The sequence below is a fragment of the Eucalyptus grandis genome, chromosome 9, assembly GCF_016545825.1.
Source record: "Eucalyptus grandis isolate ANBG69807.140 chromosome 9, ASM1654582v1, whole genome shotgun sequence".
Taxonomy (NCBI): domain Eukaryota; kingdom Viridiplantae; phylum Streptophyta; class Magnoliopsida; order Myrtales; family Myrtaceae; genus Eucalyptus; species Eucalyptus grandis.
In genome coordinates, this window is record NC_052620.1 from 9,107,923 (window position 1) to 9,120,603 (window position 12,681).

Genomic DNA, 12,681 nt, shown 5'->3' on the forward strand with positions numbered 1-12,681 from the left:
ACTTTGATACATTTGCAGGCAAAGACCTAGCTGCAAGTCTTGGTCTCTTCGTCTGTTTGTGCTGTAGTCATGTCTCCGTCAATTACGAGCACTGCTTGAGGGCGTAATTACAAGCAAATCTTGGTCTTCTTGGCTATAGATGAAGACCTAGCTGCAAATCTTGATCTTCTTGAGCTGTAGCCATGTCTCTGTCAATTACGAGCACCGCGTGGGGGCGGGTGTTACTTTCTATCCTCTCAATATTTTCAATGGAAGAAGAAAATAATTTGCATAATTATCGCCCGACTACCGGTCAATAAGATGATGTCAGTTGTTTGGGGAGCTCACGATATTAATATAACCCTTGCATGCACATATCTTCCTCACACTTCTCTCTTCGAAAATCACCACTACTCGACGACAATGGAAAGATCAATTACAGCTTTCTCGTTTGCGCTGCTTGCTTCTTTAACTTCAGCACTAGTCCTTGTGGTTCAAGCCCAACCAGGTATCTCTCTCACTCTCTCTCGCGCTTCTTTCCCTCCCTCGCGTCCACGCTTTGTACAATGTCATTGCTTATAGCGATCCATGAGTTTTGACTCTTTAATGAAACACAATGGTCTCTTCTTTATATTCATTCTCACTTGCTTCGGCGTCAAACTGACGGTATATCAGTTACTATGGTATGGAGTCGGGTGAATAATCAAGATTCATTGTACTTGTTCCAATGGTCCAAATAGGAAAATCACAGATCTATTTCATTGACATTTTCTTTTCTCTAAATATAAAAGGTTTTATCAGCATCGATTGTGGGGCACCCAATGACTACACAGATGAAAACACTAATATGACATATAAAGTGGATGATGGGTTCATAGGCTCTGGGAAAAACATGTCAATATCCGGGTTGATATATCAAAGTAATCTACGGTGTACAAATTTAAGGTTTTTTCCGGATGGATTGAGGAATTGTTACACTTTGAGACCAGACCAAGGCAAGAATGGAAAATACTTGATTAGGGCATTATTTTGTTACGGGAATTATGATGGGAAGAATCAGGCTCCTTTATTCGACCTATACATCGATGTTAATTATTGGGCCACGGTGGGTGCCTCCTCTGCTATTGTCGAAGAGATCATTTATGTGCCCAAGGCAGATGACATACGAGTGTGTCTTGTGAAAACTGGCAACGGAGTGCCCTTTATTTCGGCATTGGAACTAAGAGCTTTGGACGATGACGTCTATCCACTGGAATCTGGGTTCTTGCAATTAAGTACGCGGATCAACCTGGGACAAACCTCGGTGGTAAATTGGTTCAGGTAATCAATTCATTTTTGAAATACAAATGTATAGTAATCATTAGTGAAGAGAGATTCAGTTTTTCCACATCGAATTTTGCCATTCCTATTGAAGGCGCCAGTCGGTAAGTACGAAAAAGGCAATGAAAAAATAAATAAATTACAGCACAGAAAAACTGCTGAAATAATCAACAAAGATAGTTGCCTAGATGTCAAAGATTATAACAAAAATCACTAAATGATGACACAGAATAAATAAAAAAAGAAAAAAAGAAAAGCCATTAGGTTCAAGCAAAAATAAAATAAACTTAATTGGAATCCTGCACTTATAATCCCAATCAAGCTTAGTATTTCGCGTATGTATCAAAAACACCTAAGTTACTCCGTCATAACAAGTTAACTCATTGATGAATTGCTTAAAAAATTTAATACATTTACACATATATTAGTATGAAACAGTAATTATTTTTCGACTTGCTAATAAAAATTCATTAAATTTATAGGAATTACTAACATAATAAATTGAGAATTGCATAACATTACTTATTTATTTTAGGGTAATCATTGCACGTGTGTTATCGACAAAATTTGAGATATATAGTGTGTAGAATTTGCATAGCAAGGGGTTTACCATTTCAGTATTGTTTAGCTTCTCTCAATTAGCGAAAATATGATAAATATATTTTAAGATATCGCACTCTTTTTTTTTTTTTCTTCTCCAAAATCTTGTAAAAATTCTTTAAATAGACAATTCTGTAAATTGATAATTTTATTTTATCTCCCAAGTATTTCAAATCTAAATTTAGACATTTTCTATCTTATAAATAGTCTTATACTTTCTACCCATAGATGTGTTCAATTCCTTTAAATCGTGTTGATAATTTCTTTCTATTAATAAAATAATTCTAACAAGTTATGATAAGATGATTTTTCAAAAAATTATAGATGATACTTTTTGCATACATGCGACGTATGTACACTTTTGCTAACAAATATATGACAACAGTGTCCTCCCTAAGTGTTGCCTTTAAGGTTGACACTACGGATTGATTATGCTTCTTGGAAGGAGTACTTCTGTTGCATTTTCCACCCATTTTGTTATCTATTTTATTACTCTTGTCTCTCTCCCTTCCTCTCTCTTCGTTATTTTTCTATTCTAATTGTACCTCTTTTGTATCAAAGAAGTTTTCCACATTAATATTGTCACAATATTTTGTATTAAGTTATAAAAATTACGTGTACCCGACAAATGCAAGATTATAGGTCAAAATATCACGTTAATTATTTCATTATCTAAGATGCTCAAAATGATTAATGCTATGTTAACATTGGAATCTCATACCACAACATTAACGAGATATTCTCTTTATGCTTAAGTGTGTGTATGTGTGTGTATATACATATTATAAACCAGTACAAGAAGATGCACAAAGCACTAATTATGTCTAGTATACGCGAGAACTCGATGTCTACTCATGAAGTACTTTTAGGACATTTGTTAATGGCTATTAATTATGCTTCAAAAATATGTATATTTCTATTTAAAGTACTTTACTTTCTTGAAATATGTTAATTTTCAATTTCCAAACATATTGGCATGCCTTTCTACTAATTTTAGCGGTCTTAACTAGTGCCCAAGACTCTTGTTAATAATATATCTCCAAAACCTGTTGATAATACTCATTGGCCCACGCTATTTTTATCCCTTTCTTGGCTCCTGATAACTCATATCACTTTGAATTAACTATATTATTCCGTACAGGTCCCAATCTTGATTTAAAAGTATTTTTTACCTTTTTTCTTCTTCTTTTTTCGGTTTCTCTAAAAGAAAAACTTACCCACATCTCTTCCAAGCAAATTTTTCACCCTGTCCGCTTCTTCTACACCCATTAAATTTCAGCGTTTCCTTTATGTTTGTCTTTGTTAAAATTTATTCTCCATTATTATAATCTAAGCAAGTACTTATCATATATCAGAGTGAAGAAATGTTAGTTTTATTTTCAAATTGTTTACTTTATTTCCCTAGAGTATTCTCATGATTATTAATTTTTCAACCTTGATTTTTTGTACAAATTTTCTAGAATTTACTCAAAAATTGAATATTGTGGTTGATGTATGCATTATTCACAATTTACTCAAAGCTTATCATCATACCTGTGCTTAAATTATTTTTTAATAATATTTTCCCAGTATACAAAGAAAGAAATATAAAAACAATTATTTTTTTAATCAAAAAAATGATAAATGATTAGTTAACTCTCTACCAAACAAAGTGCTTTTGGAGAAGAAGTAAACAAATTTTGCTTCAAATGACAAAGAAAAGGAAAAAGCCAAAAAAATAAAAAATAAAAGAAGGAATCATTAGTTTTAAATCAAGAGTGGACCTCATATTTAACCTTAATAATTGTTGTTTGTTAGGAGCATGGTACTTTCATCTCTAATGAAATTTAAAAAAAAAAAAAAGGTAAGAAATATTTTTAAATCAAGAGTGGGGCTCACAAGGATAATGTAGTCATTTCAATGAAGTTTAGGGTGTTAGGAGCAAATAAGGGGTGAAAATAGCACGAACCTACTCATTTTACATAAAATATATCATTAATATTTATTGTTATTTCGAAGTTCAAAAGATTCCAGCTATGGATGAGGTAAGTCCCAATACAATTCAAACCATCTTTTCCTCGAAAAAAAAAAAAAAAAGTTCCATCTAGACATCATATTGCAATTTTCAAGTTATCGCTCTACGTGTTACATGTCCATGGCAATTAATTTCTCTCTAAAAACAAATATTCATCTACGCGTCACATTGCAATTTCAGAGTTATACGTTTAGTTTTTGGTCGAAAAGTTTGGCATTTAACCGCAAGCGAGATGTTTGATTTTTGGAAAACCAACAAAGGCATCAGTTTTTCACTAGTATATGTGTTGAATATAGTAGCTTCAATATTTACATTGCATATCCACATGAATTGGCATTTGTTAGTCACTCAGTCAATTGCTCAACTGTTTACTCTTAAACTATTTGTCAAAATGCCTTACACAGGTACAGGGACGATGTTTATGATCGGATGTGGACACCTTGGCACTTCCTAACTGGTCGACACTGAACACCACAGTTGCGATTGATTTATCTAATGATAGTAATGCTTATAAGGTTTCAAGGGACGTTCTTCAAACCGCTCAAGGGACAATGAGTTCGAGTTCTCCCTTGTATTTACAGTGGACAACAGATGCACAACCGACCAACGATGCGACATCATTGCCAGGGGCACCACCGAAGATATGGATTGTGTACTTACATTTCATGGAGATTGAGAGACTGAGTGGCCCGCAGAGGGAGTTCACAATTTCCATGAACGATAATCAATTCGCGGAGACGGTGAGCCTTGAATACTTAAAGCCAGTGGTTGTAGTTTCTCGTCCAGTTAAATGGCCAGTTATCACCCTCTCGATTAATTCGATGAATAAGTCTGGAAATCCACCGATCCTCAATGCCATGGAGATCTATAACGTTGTTGATCTTCCAAATGTACCCACAGCACATGATGATGGTATGCTTTTATTCTTCTACATGTTTTTATTGTTTAAGTAAGCACACAAATAGTCTATTGTCAATAATCAAGATTCAGGTAGCCAACGCTAAATATACTAGTCATCACTGTGGGTCTTAAGTTATTTGTGAACTCTCTGATCTATAGTCGCTTTGATGGGATCAACATATGTGACTAAATATTACTCTGCTATCTGTTTAATTCCTTGCTTTGGCTACTTTTTGCTTGGTAATTATTGCCGAAGAGTCTCTTCAAATTGAAGCCCTGGAGTGTTACAAGTCTTTTGAAAAACTAAGTCTGCATGATGCATATGGATCACAACCGATTTTTGCATCTCCATCCTTCTCTATAAATAATTGATTTTTTTTTGTGATTAAATTGCAGTGAAAGCTATCAATGACATCAAAGCAACATATCACATTAAGAGAGAAAGCTGGCAAGGTGATCCATGTGTACCAAGCGATTACACATGGGATGGTCTAAACTGTAGCCACGGAAATCCTCCACGGATTATATCCCTGTGAGTCCCCCGGCGAATTTTCTTAGATAATACTAGTTTTTTAGGTGAACTTAATAAGAATTCTTGTTCGTCATGACAACCAAAAGATTAATGTATCATGAGGAAGAACACTTACGATGAATGCAAGCTTCCAATGTGAATTCTTAGATAGATCAAGAACTTTGTCATGCTTTTGTCAAGTTTTTTTGGGGCATGATTGGAACTTCAGTGTTTTAATAGAGGGAGTCTTTGACAACTTAAACTTCGCATTCTATTGAAGAAAGCTCATAAACTGATCCTTAACTTGACACACACCCCAAAAAAGTCAGCATCGAGTATTTATTTTGGGAGCTTGCTCCAAATGAATGGGACTGGTCATGACAGGTTATATACTCATCGATTAGCAATAAATGCTCCCTTCTCCGATGTATGGTTATGTTCTTTCTTCAACTTCATTCACCAATAGCCTAGTTTTCCAATTTTGTCATAAGTATTCGAAACTGCATTGCGTGTGAGCAAGTATTAGGTCTGCCGCAAAGAGTTATTATGTACTCGAAAACAACCATAAATTACAAAAGAGGGAGAGAGCGAGATCCATGCAAGGAATGAGATTGACCATTTTGAATCATCTTCTAGTATCTGGAACATTTACACTGGAAGGATCTAAAATATTTTCATTCGAAAGAATTGATTGTACAAACTTTTTTCATTATGCCAAAAAATGATCGCTTTATGAAGATCGCAATGACAGGATCCTCTCTTTTGATCTATGATGCAGGAAACTAAACTCTAGCAATTTGATGGGCCACATAGTCCCGTCACTTTCTCATCTATCAACGATTGAATACTTGTAAGTTGTGTCACTCATGATTAAACACCCCCTGGGAGTCAACTCATGATTGAATAATTTCGGTTGTGTTTTAGGAGACATAGGCTATAGAAATACCACCCTAATATGTGGAAACATTTTGCTTTTGGCTATTCCCAGAGATTTGTCCAACAATCAGCTTACGGGAGCAATACCAAAAACTCTAGCTGAATTACCACATCTTAGCTTTCTGTAAGTTAATGTCTCTAGCTGAAGCAGCGAAGTATTTAAAGTGGACAACCTCTTATCATGGCTATATTTGCAGAAATTTAAGTGGAAACAACCTGACTGGATCAATTCCTGAAGCTCTTAAGAATAGGGTTCGGGACAGTACTTTAAACATGAGGTCTCTCTCTCTCTCTCTCTCTCTCTCTCTCTCTCTCTCTCTCTCTCTCTCTCGTTGAGTCATATACGACTTTATAAGGTGGAAAGACTATCGACGTGTTCTATTTATTGTGATTAGAGGCAAATAAGAAGGCCAACTTTTGATCTGCATTTGGCAAATCAATCTGGACACTTGTTGATAGGAATTTCGGTCCAACTCCTTCATTCTTTGTGGCAGTTTGACAGGAAACGTGCATCTTTGCCTGGCTGATCCTTGCCCACGTAAGAAGAAACAAGAGACCATACTTGTTACTGTTACATCAGTTTCAAGCTTCTGTGGGGCTCTCTTTAGTGCTTTGGCAATTATTTGGTTAATCAAATGGAAACAGACTTGTTCTAAAACTAGTGAGGCATTTGAACAAATGCCAGGTACTTTTTCTTACTTGTCCTGTTCGCGCAATTTACATTACATTTGACAAAATCCTGACTATGCTTTTCCTTTGGTACATTTTTATCTGCAACAGTGTCTTTTCTAGGATCTGAGAATTTACAACTCAGCACCTTGCTATCCTCTTCTCACGCACCCTAAGAGTCTCTTTTTACATTATCGATAAGGGAATCAGGAATAAAGGAAAGTTGGATATAATCAAATTTTCCCAATGCTAGTAATATGAGTCACGTAATGATCACAAGAGCGTTGAGATAAGAGAGAGACGGGATCACCACAGCATTGTGGCATCAGCATCACAAAGAGAATGTGCATTATTGAGCTTAACTTATCCAGAATAAATTTTCTGATTTTTCTCTTCGAAATTAACTGTGCTATGCATCGGAAGGACTAATAACAACTTGAGAGTGCAAGTTTGTCCATAGTATTCTAATGGTCCGACAAAGAAAGTTTGATTGTGCAATCTCAAACTTATCTATTTGTATTGAGCAAAGCAAAAGAATCCACATGTTAGCATATTAAAGGCAGGTGACAGAGAATCCCACCGCAGATCTCTTGATTTTTGTCCTCTTTTCCATTAATACGAATCTTGAAATGGGATCAGAAAAACCTCTCATACGTCTTTTAATTGTTGAGGACGCAATTGGAGTTATTTGCCTTGGAAGTCCACTGATTAAAGTGGTAGCCGCACTACTAATGGGAACCTTTTTGCTACAGAATCTAGTGAGAGGACACCGAGATTAAAGAATCGACCTTTTGAGTATGGAGAGGTCTCAAAAATCACTGGGAACTTTGGACAAGTGATAGGTAAAGGTGGATTTGGAAATGTATATCTTGGCACACTAGATAACGGCACCATGGTTGCTGTGAAGATGCTCTCTGAATCATCAAAACAAGGGTACAAAGAATTTCAAGCTGAGGTCAGACAAAATGATGCAGTTACTCTTCCTTTGAAAATCAACTTATGCCGACACTTAGGCAGATATTTGTTCAGAAACTTCCTCTTAGACTATTGTTAGTATACGTTATAATGACTCGCACTCCTGATACCATAGGCACAACTCTTAGCGATTCTACACCACGGAAATTTGGTTTCCTTGTTTGGATATTGCGATGATTCCAAGCACATGGCATTAGTATATGAATACATGGCCAATGGAAATTTGAGGCAACATTTGTCAGGTTCGTATTCCTGTTTTGTTGTATTGGTTCTTCTGCAAAACAATCCTATAAGATTCTATCTTGCTTATACGGAACACTAAGATGCATCCAACAGAGGACCATCCGAAGATCTTGACATGGAGTAAGAGACGACAAATAGCTGTGGATGCAGCACAAGGTGCATGATAAGATATCCACAGTTGGTAGGTCTTTTGCCATCATTGCTTTGGCATTGTTAACATTGTTTTTGCAAAGATTTCAGGTTTGGATTATTTGCATAATGGTTGCAAGCCACCCATCATCCATAGAGACTTGAAGACTTCAAACATTTTGTTGAATGAAGACTTCCAAGCCAAATTAGCTGATTTTGGCCTATCAAGAGCTTTTGCATCTGAAAATGACTCTCATGTGTCAACTCGTCCTGCCGGCACCTTTGGCTACCTCGGCCCCGAGTAATAGATAAAGCTTAACATCATTGATCTAGTTCAATTTAGGATCTTTAATGGCGTAGCAATATTGACATTGCCTAAGATTTTATCTTTGATTTAAGATCCATATTATTTTCCCCCCTTCCCAGGTTTCAATCTTCTGGAAATCGTGACAAGAAGAGTGATGTTTACAGTTTCGGAATTGTACTCTTTGAGTTAATCACAGGCCAACCTGCAGTAATGAGAAGCCAGGATGGCTGCGACTTCATTCACATACTTGAATGGCTAATTCCCATCATTGAAAGTGGTGATATACATAGGATTATGGATCCTAGGTTACAAGGAAAATTCAACATCAACTCGGCTTGGAAAGTGGTGGAGATTGCTATGTCTTGTACACAACCAAGGGCGATTCAAAGGCCAGACATAAATCATGTATTGGCAGAGTTGAGGGAGTCTTTGGTGAGCAAATCAAGCGGTTCTTTTGAAGTGACCTCTTCAGAGATACATTGTGACAGTGTCCCTATGGCAAGATAGTAGAAACTTTTCAAAGACAGAAAGGTTATCTTCTTTTTATGTCAAAGATTAACTTCTGTTTACAAATTTGTACTTTTTTCTTTTATCACGTCATCCACTTTCCCTTTTCTTTTTGTCATTGAATTTCGAAACTCATTGTTTAACAATAATACGGTTTCGTCCTATGTCGTTCCTCTCTCCGTTAATAATGTTAGTTCATTGCATTCCTAATCCCATGAGTTGGAGGTTGTGTTATCCATGGAGTGGGTAAACGGCATTAGCAGGCCCTCAGGGCACGTTGTTGTCGTTCAACTGAAAAGTCAGTTTGTCACACCCCAATCTTCGGGCATGCACCCATCCCTTACATGGTCGATTAATAGCGACACCCCATAACGCATCGTTGACCCATTTCATTTTAAATGCGCATGTGGAAGTAGATATAGAATCCACGGACAATAAAATAATGAGATAAAAAGTAGGGCCAACTTTTTCAAATCAAAACAAACATTTTATAACAAACAGGTTTATTCACAACATCAGGCCACTTACAAAATATCAACTTAACAAAAGGGAACCATCCTATGACTAACTAGTCAGATACGTATGCCAATTCTTCAATCTCCACCTTCTCAGATTTCGGGGCTTCCAGTCCTCCACTAACTTCCTCTAAGGACCTGAAAATGGTTATACAATAACCAGTGAGATAACATCTCAGCAAGTTCTACCCCACTAAGACCCAATTAAAAGCTAATACACCTTAGGGCTGTCTAAGCACAACACGAGTCAGAGGACTTACATTGGCCTCAGTCCCTTCCTGCAAATCAGTTCAATTAATAAATACTAATAATCACATCAACCCATCAATTCAACCAATAGGATTGACTCAGCGATCAATTGACTCAGTCGATTACATGTCTTCACGACCATCTCTTGGTTGGCCCATTTCATACTATCTATGAATCTGATCAAAATGCAAGACTACTCACCCTAGGTGATATAAAGACAGTAGCTTGCCCCAGAGGCCAATAACTAGCATACTATCCATTCTCTAAGATGACATACAATTCATCGAGTTAATATAGTATAATATTCTTTCTCCATATGACATATAGAGCCATCGAGCCATTATATTATACTGTCCTTTCTCAAGATGACATGGAGTCATCGAGCCAGTATATCATACCGTCCTATTTCAAGATGACATATAGAGCCATTGAACCGATATACACACAATTCATCATACCATCCTTTCTTAAGATGACACATAAAGTCACTAAGCTAGTAGATCATACCATCCTATCTCAAGATGACATATAGAGCCATCGAGCCGGTATACATGCCATGTTCCAATCATACAATTAATTTATCAAAATTAATTAATTTAGGAAAATAATCCTAAAATCACAATTAAATCAATTCAGCACAAATTAACATTCAAATAAATAAACAGACTACACCACCATAATCAACATAAAATTTCGGTCGTCGGCTATCCCAGCCTAATTTTCGAAAAATAATTAATTAATTAAATAATTACGGAAAATATTAAATAAATGTAATAAATCCAATTTAAGCCTGTAATGCCTAATTGGACACCGAGAATGGACCAGGAAAATTTTCAAGATTCATTCAATAAATAATAACGCGAGTCTACTTGCTAATGTCACTAACCAATTGTCTAACATGCATTGATAAAGCACTAATTTAATTATTCTACTCTAATCTATCCACCTAATTATACTTAATTAAATATAAACAACCCCTAAGCATCATTAGCCTACTAATCGGGGATTAGTGAGAAAAATTCACTTGATTAAATGCGAAGGCCAGATCACCCCGACGACGACGCGACGGCGGCCGAATTCTGAATTTTTGGCGGCGGCGTCGATGGGTCTCGGACCGAGCCCAACAGGCCTTGCAAGCCCACAGCAAATTGCTGGGCTTGGGTTGAACTTGCAGTTGGGCTTGGCTTCGCAGGGTTGGGCTCGGAATTGGGCTTCTAATGGGCTGGACCCAAGGCTGAAATTGCGGACGGGATTGCTAAAATTCACAGGCTTGGACTGCTGATTTCTTGGGCGAAGTTGGGCTGAACTTCACGTGGACTCTCTTTGGATGGGCTGGAATTACACGAACTGGGCTGCTGATTGAAGATGGGCTGTTCGGCTTCGCTGGAATTTGCTGGGCTAATCCACGAGCGAAGATGAGAGCTGCTGGGCCGTTGCTGCGGGCGGGCTGAATTCGAGCGAGCCAGGCCAATCCGAAGCAGCAAGGAGGAGCTGGTGTCGTTGTGGTGGGGGAACAGGGAAAGACAAATGATGGCAGACAGCGGCAGACGGTGGGGCAGGAGATGGGGCGGTGTCGTTGCAGGGAGAGGGACAAACGGCTTGCGGTCAACTGCCAGGGAATTTGCTAAGGAGGGATCCACGGTAGTTGACTCGTGGACGTGGCAGCGTGAGCGAAGCTTGGGAGAAAAAATGGGGTCGGTGGAGACGGCAGGACTTCGGGTAGTTTGCTGGCGTTCGGTAGAGTCTTCGATGGGGGCTTTGCTGCGAGGATTGACCGAGCAGGAAGAGACAGAGGACGGAGATGATGCGGCCATAAGTGAACGAGAATGAAAGCAAGGTAAAAGGAGACAAAAATGAAAGCTGAAGCAGATGAAGAAAAAGAGGCAATGGATAGGAACGAGAGAGAGAGAGAGAGATAACTGGAGATGAAGTCGGCGAGACTTGCTGGAGAAGCCGCCGGTGTGGAAGAAAAGTCAAGCAATTATCTAATCCAATAAAAGCATGTCCCCTATTTCTTTCTTCACATTATAATTTCCATAATAATCCAATTTAAATGCAAATAATGCAACCCCCAGCCTAGTTCCGAATTTCATTAATAATGAACTTCAATATCATCTCCAAATTCCTCAAATCGAGGTCAATTTCGATGAAGAAAATTCCTGAACAATTTTCTATAAATCCCTAACACTTAAAGGCTCGGCTTGGAAGTTCAAATTTCCTTTAATTCGGCCCATCCGAATTTTCGTTAATTTCCGCAACGTCCGAAACGATTTTCCGTAAAAATCTTGGAATCTCCGAAAATTATTCGGAGGATGAGTTGACGTTCCTAAAATAGATCGTGACATGACAGAACTTTTAATTTCTGAAATCGAGCTCAACTTCACGGTTAATTTCAATCCGATGCGATTTTAGCGTAACCTACTCTACCGAGTAACTTTTATGAATTTTGGTGCAATTGACTCGTGATCGATTTATCTCGAGTCACATTGTACATCTTCGACACATTGGCGACTCTCGGTTGTTATGAAAGTCTCGATATTTCAATTACGAGTGCACCGGTTACCAAAACGATAGAAAAATCGGTCTAGTGTCGATCGACGAGTATTTTGCAATCAAGTGGAATCACCCACACTCTGATCACATATCTCAATCAAGTCGACCTATTTTCGTTCTCTGATCAATTTCAACAGTGCCGTAATGACCCTTGCAAATCAACACGGTCGAGCAATCGATTCATGGTCGAATTCTCAAATTCATTGCATTTAGATTTCTTAATTGCTTTCTCAGATAGTCAAGTTATCTCGTGAATGATCAACTCAAAGAATAA

General features: G+C 37.5%; 1 protein-coding gene across 1 annotated transcript; it reads left to right on the top strand.

The window, feature by feature from the left end:
- Window positions 1–402: 402 nt before the first annotated feature.
- LOC120288378 (putative leucine-rich repeat receptor-like serine/threonine-protein kinase At2g19230) lies at window positions 403–11,305 on the top strand. The gene is made up of 13 exons (XM_039302326.1): window positions 403–487; window positions 771–1,299; window positions 1,394–1,403; window positions 4,495–4,825; window positions 6,249–6,384; window positions 6,458–6,538; window positions 6,755–6,945; window positions 7,682–7,884; window positions 8,020–8,146; window positions 8,241–8,303; window positions 8,388–8,577; window positions 8,703–9,015; window positions 11,123–11,305. Exons 1-13 carry the CDS (start codon window positions 403–405, stop codon window positions 11,303–11,305), a joined length of 2,442 nt encoding a protein of 813 aa, XP_039158260.1.
- Window positions 11,306–12,681: the final 1,376 nt, after the last annotated feature.